The sequence below is a fragment of the Priapulus caudatus genome, unplaced genomic scaffold (assembly GCF_000485595.1).
Source record: "Priapulus caudatus unplaced genomic scaffold, Priapulus_caudatus-5.0.1 Scaffold440, whole genome shotgun sequence".
Taxonomy (NCBI): Eukaryota; Metazoa; Priapulida; class Priapulimorpha; order Priapulimorphida; family Priapulidae; genus Priapulus; species Priapulus caudatus.
The window spans coordinates 73,058-85,646 of NW_014577501.1; the positions used below are offsets into that span (position 1 = coordinate 73,058).

At 41.9% G+C, this 12,589-nt stretch overlaps 1 protein-coding gene across 1 annotated transcript in view; it reads left to right on the top strand.

Moving 5' to 3' along the window:
* Positions 1-12,589, top strand: part of LOC106810432 (DNA polymerase alpha catalytic subunit-like) — a 24,919-nt gene that overhangs the window by 7,273 nt on the left and 5,057 nt on the right. The window contains exons 16-30 of the mRNA XM_014813786.1: positions 2,741-2,802; positions 2,955-3,047; positions 3,354-3,470; positions 3,692-3,879; positions 4,113-4,242; positions 4,854-4,970; positions 5,063-5,177; positions 5,402-5,511; positions 5,757-5,906; positions 7,794-7,916; positions 8,261-8,386; positions 10,397-10,602; positions 10,962-11,094; positions 11,401-11,532; positions 11,950-12,124. Of these exons, the coding sequence (XP_014669272.1) occupies positions 2,741-2,802; positions 2,955-3,047; positions 3,354-3,470; positions 3,692-3,879; positions 4,113-4,242; positions 4,854-4,970; positions 5,063-5,177; positions 5,402-5,511; positions 5,757-5,906; positions 7,794-7,916; positions 8,261-8,386; positions 10,397-10,602; positions 10,962-11,094; positions 11,401-11,532; positions 11,950-12,124 (1,977 nt within the window). The remainder of the gene's footprint in view (positions 1-2,740; positions 2,803-2,954; positions 3,048-3,353; positions 3,471-3,691; positions 3,880-4,112; positions 4,243-4,853; positions 4,971-5,062; positions 5,178-5,401; positions 5,512-5,756; positions 5,907-7,793; positions 7,917-8,260; positions 8,387-10,396; positions 10,603-10,961; positions 11,095-11,400; positions 11,533-11,949; positions 12,125-12,589) is intronic.

The following is a 12,589-nucleotide window of genomic DNA, read 5'->3' on the forward strand; positions in this document are numbered from 1 at the left end:
GTCCAGGTCTATAAGATAAAGTTAATGTTTATAACCAAAATGCTAAGACCAAGATTTTGTTTCTGACAACGAGAGCCAGTTCTGTGAGTAACGTACAGCACATTTCTGCGCGATGTTTGTATTTATTGATGCAGAGCGAGGGAAGCACGATTGATTCACAGAGGCATGCGTCAGCATCGTAGTCTGGCATCTCCCATTGTGCACTCGCACCACTGCAGGCAAGCTCTGACTTGTCACTGTTTATACAACAACACACCAGTGCTTATACACGTAAAGGCTATGTGTCAATGGCACACGTATGTTACACATAAACGCTACGGATCAGGTCGTGCTCACGCTGTAGCTTCTAGTTGTATATTTGAGGGCTGCTAAGACCAAAGCACATATAGCAGGTTAAGTGATGTAAAGAATACTTAGGGCACCCAAAGAAAACATTTAATTAATCTCCGTTAGAAAGTCTTGAAGTAAAACGCACGAAACATGTTTGTGTAATGCTCTCAGGGTGGGATTTCTATGCGGTTTCTGTGGAGAACGTGGCCTATAGCTCGCGGAGGTCCATTAGCTGCCTGCAGCGAATCAGCTCCCTGAGGCCGATATCTTCATGTCAATACCAGCCGGCCGCAGCTGTTGACTTGTGCTGCATTGCTCCAAATGGCCAACCTTTCTTGCTAGTAAATACGAAAGCGTTTATAAACATGAATATAAGTATATAATGGATATGTGAACAACCAAGCGTAATCAAGTAAATCATCGAATAGATGGAAATCAGAATCTGACGCACATCTATATCTTACGAGGTACTGTCAAAATGATGAAATCAGGATCCACTACAGTAATTTAGTAGGGCTACTTAGTAATATGATGGTGAGGCATGATTGTGCTGATCGCTATGAACGCTTGGGTCTTACGCAACCTTGGCATATGAGCCGCGCCGCAACTGCCTAACCTGCCGACAAATGAAGGAACATGTCCGTTTCCAATCTTCTTTGCAAATTAGGTTCGATATCAAATCCAAAAGAAGTGTTGAGTCCTGTAAAGACAAGACGACAAGTTTGAGAAGATTAATCTATCCTCATACACATTCCTATCATTGCTACTGCAAGATATCAATGAAAACACAAGAATAAAGCTATAGTCATCATGCTTTAAAATGCACATGCAAGGCACTTTCTTTATGCATTAATTAGTTAACCTCCTCTGTACTCGAGAGGACATTAGGCTCCAAATAACGTATTTATGTGACATAGATCATGTCTTGGGGTGAGGTGTTGGGTTTACCCCGGGCATGCATTAGGCCTAACTCTAATTGGGACTTATATGCATTTAAAGAACCAAGTAAAACCTAATCCACCACTATAACTATCCTGGGTCAATGTTCTGGATCTTCACAAGGAGATAAGACACGAAGGTTCCTTTCGGCTAGCTGCTACCCCTCAACGTTGTCTAGTTTGCTGAAATTCCCAAAAGGAACTGTTAACTGTGGCACTAAACAAATAATTTAATGAACAACTTTTTCCCAGCCAATCTGCAATTTCAATTTCGAAATTTTCTTGAAATTGAATATAGCCACTAAATAGAACAGAGATGTGCATTGTTTTTTATCGAAGCTTACCGACTTTTTCAGTTGCTGTGGCAAAGTCCAGAATGGCATCACGGCATCCACCTAGGTAACAGGTATAACTAGCAAACAAAAGGGAGAAATGTTACAGAACATAGTTGCATACAATTGGATACATATCGTATGAGAGCATTGAATGAAAGTGTCAATGACACTGTACGCTCACCAACAAATAACGTTTTATAATATTCAAGATTCATGAACTGCCATATAAAAAGCGGAGCCTCCTGATGTGTAAAGCGTGTAAGATTGAGGGATTACGCTTATTCAACGTAGCGCTATGTGCCACGTTGACAATGGTACTTTTCCGCTGCTCATAACACAACTTTTGTCAAAGGTTAATTGGTTGTATGGAAGTGTTTTACATTCAGATGAGTTTTTCTAGGGCGGTAGCACACGGTTTAAGCCATCTGTAATATCGCAATAATAATTTATAAACCAAAATGAAGTCACAATTGGTGACGCGTAGATAGGCTATACGCCGCTTTGATAGCAATGGCATTAGAAATAAATAGATTATGTCTGCGTCCGACATGTTTTTGTAAAACTTACTCTAAATATAGTACATTTATTCGCAGCTGGAGAGAAATACCAAACTTGGCATTCAAAGATATTGTCAATGAAATCTTGTAAAACAAACCAGACGAGTGTGACACCACAGACTGTTGTTTATGCTGCGTTTTTTTGCATAAAATTGCAATAAACACTACCTAATTTTGCATATTTTTTTAAAAATATCAAAACCCTCTAGCCCTTATTCATTCACAATACCAAAAATGACAATCCGTCAACGCTGAACTGACTATAGGCAATTTCAATTTTTCCCCCCGAAGTAAACACTTCCATACAACCAATTAACCTTTGACAAAAGTTGTGTTATGAGCAGGGAAAGACCATTGTCACGTGGCACATAGCAGCTACGTGGAATAAGCGTATCCTCTCAATCTTACACGTTACACATCAGGAGCTCCGCTTTTATAGGCAGTTCATGAATCTGAATATTATAAAAACGTTATTTGTGGTGAGCTACAGTGTCATTGACACTTTCATTCATGCTCACATACATATGTATCCAATTGTATGCAACTATGTTCTGTAACATTTCTCCCTTTTGTTTGCTAGTTATAACCTGTCCTAGTGGATGCGTGATGCCATTTGACTTTGCACAGCAACTGAAAAAGTCGGTAAGTTCGATAAAAACAATGCACATCTCTGTTCCATTAGTTGTGTATATCATTTCCAAAAATTTCGAAATGAAATTGCAGATTGGTGGGAAAAAGTTGTTCATTAAATTATTTAGTGCCCACAGTTAACCAGTTCCTTTTGGGAATTTCAGCAACTAGGAAACGTTGAGGTAGCAGCTAGCGAAAGGAACCTTCTGTCTTATCTCCTTGTGAAGATCCAGAACATTGACCCAGATGTTATAGTGGTAAGATTAGGTTTTACTTGGTTTCTTAAATGCATATAAGCTCCCAATTAGAGTTAGGCTAATCATGGGGTAAAACCCAACACCTCACCCAAGACAGATCTATGTCACATAAATACGTTATTTGGACCTAATGTTCCTCTCGAGTACAGAAGAGTTAACTAATTAAATGCATAAGAAAGTGCTTGCATGTCATTTTTAAAGATGACTATAGCTTTATCTTGTGTTTTCCATTGATATCTTGCAGAGCAATGATAGGAATGTGTAGAGGATAAGATAATTCTCTCAAACTTGTCTCTTGTCTTACAGACTCACAACTTCTTTGGATTTGATATCGACCTAATTTTGAAGAAGATGGAAATCGGGAATGTTCCTCATTGGTCGAGGTTAGGCAGGTTGCGGCGCGCTCATATGCCCAAGGTTGCGGTAAGCCCAAGGTCATAGGATCAGCACATCATGTCACCATCATATTACAAGTAGCTACTAATTACTGTGTGGATCCTGATTTCATCATTTACAGTACCTCGCTAAGATATAGATGTGGTCAGATTCTGATTTCCATCTATTCGATGATTTACTGATATGCTTGTTGTTCACGATATCGCATATATACTTTATTCATGTTTTAAACGCTTTCGTATTTACAGAAGAAAGGTGGCCATTTTGGAAGAATGCAGCACAAGTCAACAGTGGCCGGCCGGCTGGTAGTTGACATGAAGATATCGGCTCAGGAGCTGATTCGCTGCAGGAGCTATGACCTCACGGAGCTAGTAGGCCACGTTCTCCACAGAAACCGCATAGAAATCCCACCCGAGAGCATACACAACATGTTTACGTGCGTTCTTACTTCAAGACTTTCCTAACGAGATTAATTAAATGTTTCTTTGGTGGCTAAGTATTCTTTACATCACTTACCTGCTATATGTTGCTTGTCTTGGCAGCTCCAAAATATACAAACTAGAAGCCTACAGGTGAGACCCACGACCTGACCGTGGGTTTATGTGTAACATACGTGTGCCATTGACACCATAGCTTTACGTATAGCACTGGTGTGTTGTTGTATAACAGGACAAGTCAGAGCTTGCTGCAGTTGGTGGAGTGCACGATGGGAGATGCCAGCTACGTGCTGACGCTGCTCTGTGAACTCAATGTGCTTCCCCTCGCTCTGCAGATTACAAACATCGCCGGAAATGTGCTGGTACGTTCTTCACAGCTGGTCTGTTGTCAGAAACAAAATCTTGTCTTAGCATTTGTATAAACATTAACTTTATCTTATAGACTGGACTTCTATATGCTGCGTGTGAGAAATTCTTAACTTTACCATGTTTCTGTCAATGGAGTGTGTGAACACATTCCATGGATGGTGGTGAAAGTATTGTTCAGGCCAGTGTTAAGCATAGTTTTGTTTGTGACGATCTGACAATAGGCTCCTGGCTTTTGCACCCCATAATGTTGGTAATTTATGTATGTTAGGGGTATGCTGAAATTAACCTTTATTTAAGCACTCAGAAGAAGATATCAGTTATGCATTAAAACGTTACATTATATTTTTGTGTAACATTATGTTACAAATAATACATGAGACAGTTTAGATTATATCACTTATATAATTAGGTGAGCAAGAAAGAATGCGACAAGTTTTTAAGTATTGAATGTTGGCTTTTTATTATCATTCGTTTTCATGACAGTGTTGTGTAATGATTTTCTTAGGAATAAATTCCAATATAATTGTAATTTTTAATTTGCATAGTTGAGGAAATCTGTTGAGATGAGTGTGAGATAGTTTTTCATTGTGTCCTTCATTTTCAGTCTCGTACTCTGCTCGGCGGAAGATCTGAGCGAAATGAGTTTCTGCTCCTACATGCTTTCCATGACAAGCAATTCATCACCCCAGACAAGGTTTACGCAAAGAAACAGGGACCAAAGGTTTGTGTAAATAGTTCATCATTGAAGAAAACCATCCTTGGAAGAAATTTCCTTTTAATGTCATGCCAACGTGTTGATTTTCTTCTACACAGGGAAAGGGCGATAGTGTAAATGAAACAACAGAAAATGGAGATGAAACAGTAGCTACAACCAAGTCAAAGAAAAAGCCATCATATGCTGGTGGATTAGTGCTTGAACCTAAGAAAGGTATAATTGGTCAGCGATAATCAGAATACCTATTGGCAGCCTCATTAACATGAATTGCTAGCAGCTGAAACTACAGGAGTTGTGACACAATGTATTGTCGAACTCGCACATAATCTCTTGTATCTCTTGTAAGATAAAATTGCATAAACGCAACATAAGATGAACGATGATACGTGGTTGGTGTGATCTCATCTCTCAGCTTTCGGTCTTTCTCTCCCGGCCAGGTTTCTATGACAAGTACGTGCTACTGCTGGATTTCAACAGTCTCTATCCATCCATCATCCAGGAATACAACATCTGCTTCACCACTGTCGCCAGGGTGCCTTACAAAGAGGTCAGCAACGCCAGATGCACGTATTTTCATTTTGAAACTGCTTGCACTCCTAGATAAGTTCATATATTTTGGAGATGAATCTGAAATTATTACCGATGCGACAGTTTCCCTCCACTCCCGATTCCCTTCTCACGTTCATGTCAGTGTGGTCTCGGTACTACTGTACTAGTGGGAGTAACGCTTTGGGGGGGGGGTGCACTGCTCTGTGTTGTCATCTGCTATACAGTAGTGTGTGTGTGTGACAGACGGAGGAGGGACTGCCGGATGTCGAGATGCCAAGCAACGACCTTGAGGACGGCGTGCTGCCGACCGAGATTCGCAAGCTGGTGGAGAGCCGGCGTGCCGTCAAGGCGCTCATGAAGGACAAGAGCACGTCTGCAGAGCTGATGATGCAGGTAGTGATGATGATGAGCACGTAGATGCGACGTCGCAAATCCCCCGTGTGTACTCCGCGACGTCGCAAATCCCCCGTGTGTACTCCGCGACGTCGCAAATCCCCCGTGTGTACTCCACGACGTCACATGATTTCAGTGTGATTTCCTTAGCTCCACCGGTGTAGACCTGGGAGTGATGCCACAGAAGCAGCTGTATCCAGGACTTGAAACTAGCGCTCGCCAGTGCGCCCAAGGCTAGTAGAAATCCATAAGGCTAATAGTCTTGGCTGACCAGTCCTGCTGGCGAGTGCCGGTAATTCTCAAATCCGTACCTATTTTTTGTGCAACTGATCCCATCGGATTTAAGTATCAAGCAAAAATCAATTTTATCACTAAATTTGAGCAGTCTTCCAATTTTGATTTAAATTAAATCACATTACCCAGGTAGCAAGCCTCTAAATGTATCTCAGATTACAATCGTTTTGGGAAGTCCTGCCTCCCATACGCACCCTGCTCATATACCTGACACATGTGTGGAGCTAATTGCTTGCCATCCAGTGCTGCCACTTTATACTTTTTTTGTTAAGTATTATACGCTTTATACTTTTTTCATACTTTTTCCATGCATAAATACTTTTAAATACTTTTTTTGCCAAAGATGGTCAAAATTAACTCTTCGGTCATACATTTAGGTACACTGTATTTGATGAGATGAAAGATGTGCTTTGCTAGTCTTGTTGCAGGAGTGATGTGTACTCTGTTCAGTGGAGTGTTTTTGATCTCAGCTCTCTGCTGTCAGTGACCAAATGTCAAATGAGCAATGCGCATTGCAGTGTTTCCCCTGCATTGACACGAGCGATGCGGGCCACCTTGCTCAAATTCTCAGCCGCCACACAGAAATTTGTCCAAAACACCGCCTCACTGACGAAACTTTTGACAACTTGAAAAAGATATTTAAGAGTCTCGTACAATGTGTTCAGAATAGCTTAGAATGCACCAAATTGCACCATTTTTTTCAAAGAAATTTCCCATGGGAGCATGCCCCCGACCCCTCTAGCTTGACCAGCACCTGCGCTGCTCATTTTGCTAAAACCTCAAAATGCGCAAACACATCACAAAAAAACATTTACCACCCCACAGACTTTTTTGGCCAGGGGAAACACTGCATTGAAATACTCCAGACTGAGCGTTCAAGAGACAACTCCTCATGGCATTGCACACATCATTCCTGAAGCTTGTTTGTATGCTGCACATAGGCTATAATGTATTCGGTAACAATGTATAAGGTAACAAGTGACTACAAATCATGGTAGGTTGATACAAATTAATACATTTTTAATACTTTTTTAGACAATTTTGATACTTTTTTCTGGACAGATTTTATACTTTTTTTTATTGGCTGAGTGGCAGCACTGCATGCCACTTCAGCACCACACTCCAGAGAATTTAGGGCTGGTAGAATTTACAGGTCACTAGCCATGTTGACTACTGAAGATTTTAGCTTAGTTATAAGCCCTGTGTACTGGTAGAGCTATGAAACTTTCATAGCCTTGAAGATAGTAATATGATGAACGGCACCTATAAATGATACTATGTTTGGTTAATGAATAACTATATCTGCTTGGAGAAGAGGGAATCCAAAAATCTTTCCTGCGTGGAGCCAAGCTAAACATCAGGTAGTTTGTGGACATTCTGCCATGTTTTGTTATTCCCAATGAATGTACTTGTGTTGTTTACAGCCCCTCCTACTTAACATATGTAATTATTTCACTGCTTTCCCTAGGTTTATTACCATAAACCTAAGGATATTGTAGTGAATTAATTATCATGCTTTTGATAAACCTTTAAATTCTTTGATGGCTGTAATAATTCATGGCATGTTAATATGATGTTATACATTCTTTTTAGTATGATATACGACAGAAGGCACTTAAGCTAACTGCAAACAGCATGTATGGATGTCTGGGCTTCAGCAACTCTAGGTTTTTTGCCAAGCACCTGGCAGCTTTGACTACTGGAAAAGGCAGAGAGGTAGGGAAAGTACAGATCCAGAACGTTCTCTCTGTATTTCTAATGTCAGCATGGTGATGGCTCTCTCTCTCTCTCCCTCTCCCTCTCCCCCTCTCTCCCTTTCTCCCTCTCTCTCCCTTTCTCCCCCTCTCTCTCTCTCTCTCTTTCTCTCTCTCTCTCTCTCTCTCTCTCTCTCTCTCTCTCTCTCTCTCTCTGTCTCTGTCTCTGTCTCTGTCTCTGTCTCTGTCTCTGTCTCTCTCTCTCTCTCTCTCTCTCTCTCTCTCTCTCTCTCTTTCTCTCTCTCTCTCTCTCTCTCTAGCAGCAGGTTTTAGATGTGACCAAGCAAAATATGTTCCCCACTACAGATCCTGCTCCACACGAAACATCTTGTACAGAAATATGACCTGGACGTGATCTATGGTGACACAGACTCGATCATGATCAACACAAACACCACGAACCTCGATGAAGTTTTCCAGATCGGCAACAAGGTATGTAACGTATAGTGTAAATGGCATGTTACATGTAGTGTAACAATCCATGTTACATAAAGTGTGACAAGGCATGTAACATGTAGTGTAACAATGCATGTTACATAAAGTGTGACAAGGAACGTAACATGTAGTGTAACAATCCATGTTACATAAAGTGTAACAAGGCACGTAACATTTAGTGTAACAATGCATGTAACATGTTGTGTAGCAAGGTATTTAACATGTGATGTAAGAAGGCACGTAACATGCAGCGTATCAAGGTATGTTACAGGGTGCGAAATTAACGCGAGTTGGGAGTGAAATACTCCCTGATTTACTGTCGGATTCGATCCCTGATTTGACATGCAGGAGTCTGTGTGGCTCCCTGAAAATTCTGCTATACTAACTCTAGTTCTAACTCTAGTTCGTTTCAAAGCACGGCCTCGCGGAATTACCGTATTTTTTCAGCAAATCTTTAATTTTGAACTTCAGACTAAGGACTCCCTCATTTTGCTGCGGACTCTCTCTTTTTGAGGGCAGGCGTTGGACTCCTTTGTTCAGAAGTTAATTTCTACCCCTGATGTTATATGTAGAGTGGCAATGGCCTTGGCTCACGCTAGTGTAGCCAACTCGTATCTAATATTTCATTGACAGTCTGAGAATGCAGCTGAGAGACTTACCACTGGTGTATTGATCCTCTCCCCGAATCTGTCATTCCCTGGTGGTATCGACGGGGCGATGCCATTACAAAAACGGCCTACGGGTGTATCTTTAGCAGTAAATTTGTTAGGCCATATTATTGCTGCCATAATAAAAATATTGTTTGTTTGCCCTCACCCGACCGACCCGCCAAAAAGGGGCCGACTCAACATTTTTAGCTCACCTTGACATCGTCAAGCTGATCGAGCTATTGCCATGGGTCGTCCGTCTGTCCGTCCGTCCGTCCGTCAACATTTGGCTACGGTCAACGATAACTCAGGAACCGTTTGACCCACATGTTTGAAATTGGGTATAGTTGTTACTGCTATGCTCCCATATTAAACGTCCTATTTTGGAGCACGCCAGTCGACGTACTTTCGAGCCCACCGGCAATTTTTTGGCCAAAATGGGAATTTGCCATTAGTCAGTTCAGGTTCAACGCGATTTTTGCTCAATTTTTGGTATGTGAATGAATAAGGGCTAGGGGTTTGATTAATTTAAAGAAATTTATGCAAATTAGGTAGGTTTTGGCAATTATATAACATATTATATAGACACGCAAATAACAAACAGTCTGTGGCGTGACACTCGTCGTCGGTTTCGTTACAAGATTTCATTGACAATATCTTTAATGCCCAAAATTCCTGCCCTATGAAACATATTATGATTTAACTATTTATTATTATAATTATTATTATTATGATATAATGATTTATGCTTAGAAACATAGCGGGTATAGCGCCATCTACCGCTCACAAATTGTGATTCATTTTGGCTTATAAATTGTCTATAATTTATATATAATATTATTTATTATTTTGCACATAAAAAATTACACATAATTATCCAAGAGTACGATAATGGGCAGTTCCCATATATACTCTTCGTTTCTATAATGTATGTCGATGGTTGCTCAATTAAAACTGACTTCTTCTCACTCACTCATTTGTGTCCTTTTTGTGGTGAGCTACAGTGTCATTGACACTTTCATTTATTGATCTTTCTCATTTATTTTTTTTACAAATTGTATCACTGAACATTATATAAATCTGTAGGCAATACATTATATGTACCAAGCAATACAAACATTCAACATAAAAGGTATCTCCACACAAGCACACCGAAGCATGTAGACACCATGCTGAATTTGTCAAAAGACCACCCCCCTCAAAAAAAGAAACCGACCTACCTACCCGAACTTCAGCCTGTGTCGGGTGAGGGCAAACAAAGATTTTTTTAATTGTGGCCTTAGCAAGTTGCTGTAGCGAGATTGAGGGTGAGAGCGCAGTACCGTGGTTGCGTACTGAGGAATTCCGACGTTTTTGTCAGGTGAAGACCGAGGTGAACAGGCAGTACAAGAAGCTGGAGCTGGAGGTCGACGGCGTCTTCAAGTCCATGCTGCTGCTGAAGAAGAAGAAGTATGCAGCGCTGGTGGTGGACAGGTCGCCCGCGGGCGAGGTCACCTACAGCAAGGAGCTGAAGGGTTTGGACATCGTGCGGCGAGACTGGTGCGACCTGTCGAAGGACGTCGGAAAGTAAGCGCTCGATGTCGAGCTTCGTCTTCTTCTTGCATTCGCGTAGGAATACGAAGTGCGTTCAACGTGATGCGCAGTGAATACTGGAATACGAAATTTATGGTCAACGTTTTTCAACCCCTAAATTATTAGCACAGTTTCTTCCCCTTGCACATACACAATTCTTGACGCTAATGTTCGTTGGTTTCTTATCTTGGGTCGTGTAAAATTAGCTTGCATGTCTGGTTTATTGTTTCTTCTATTTTGGCAAACATCTCACAATTTGCATATGTGTGCTGTATGTTACGTATACGTGAGCAGTATGTATTGTGCCTGTCTACGTGTTTGAATCCCTAACATCGTCATTGTAATCGTCACAGCTATGCGATAGAACAGATCTTGTCAGCAGACACCCGGGAAAACATTGTGGAGAGAATTCACCAACGGCTGACGGAGGTGGCAGACGACATGAAGCAAGGAAAAGTTCTCCTGGAGAAGTTCATGATAAACAAGGTTTGTCATCGCCTATGTCATAGACTGTTATGGCCGAAAACTCATTTGTTAAATGCACAAATCTGTCGGTGGGATAGGTGTGATGGAAATAAAATCTGGTTAGTTAATCACCGAGTATCATAACTCTTTTATGAGTAATGAATGAGTAAGATTTATATCTGAAGAACACGTATCATACACACTCAGTAAATATGCATGTATGTCTACGAGTTAGTAATTATACTACAAGTGGCTGTTTATGAGTCATGGGCGTAGGCACGCTGTCTGTAAATTCTATGTGTGTATGCGTGTGTATATACACTACAGGCGCTCACGAAGAACCCAGATGATTATCCAGACAAGAAGAGTCTTCCTCATGTACAGGTAGCGATGAGGCTCAACAGCAAAGGTGGCAAGAAGCTAGGACATGGTGACACAATCACCTACATCATTTGCCAGGTGTGAACTGAATGTACCCTCATCATAGAACATGTATCTGTGTTTATATGCTTTACTAGACGTGAAGCTAGTAATGATGTACCCTCATTATAGTGTATTTATCAGTGTGTGTATGTTAATAGTACTTTCATGAGATATTAGTCTCTGCAGTGTAACTAACCCATATATAACCACTTTGTGAATTAACATTCAAAGTAACAACCAAAAGTAAAGCAGTGCATCCTATTGGTGCAAGCGACCAGCGCACGCAGTGATTGTCACCACACGTGCTTCTCAAACATACGTGGACACTCATTTCTCATGACGGTCAAACCGTAAAGGCGTGCACGTAGCACAAAGAGCGTCAAATTCAATTGCGCAAAATGATGAGGGCCAGCGGGAGTGTTTGTTGTTGGTAATCGGATCGCTGTCGCGCAGGACGGCTCTGGACTGCCTGCGACGCAGCGAGCCTACCACGCCGCGGAACTGAGAATGCAGCCGAGTCTGCAGGTCGACCTGCCCTACTACCTCGCCAGTCAGCTGCACCCGGTCGTCGCACGGCTGTGCGACCCCATCGAGGGCACAGATGCTGGACAGATAGCTCAATGTCTCGGTAAGACGTCTGCACATGCGATACAGTTGAGTGGGGTGGAAGCGCAGGGGGTGGGTGGTAAGATCAGGGGTGGGTTAGAAAGGGAGGAGATGGTTGAGAAGGGGGTGGGGTTGATGGTAAAAGCAGGGTGAGAAGGGGATGGGGTTGGTGGTAAAAGCAGGGTGAGAAGGGGGTGGGTGGTAAGATCAGGGGTGGGTTAGAAAGGGAGGAGATGGTTGAGAAGGGGGTGGGTTGATGGTAAAAGCAGGGTGAGAAGGGGATGGGGTTGGTGGTAAAAGCAGGGTGAGAAGGGGATGGGGTTGATGGTAAAAGCAGGGTGAGAAGGGGATGGGGTTGGTGGTAAAAGCAGGGTGAGAAGGGGATGGGGTTGATGGTAAAAGCAGGGTGAGAAGGGGATGGGGTTGGTGGTAAAAGCAGGGTGAGAAGGGGGATGGGGTTGGTACATATAATGTATTGCCTACAGAT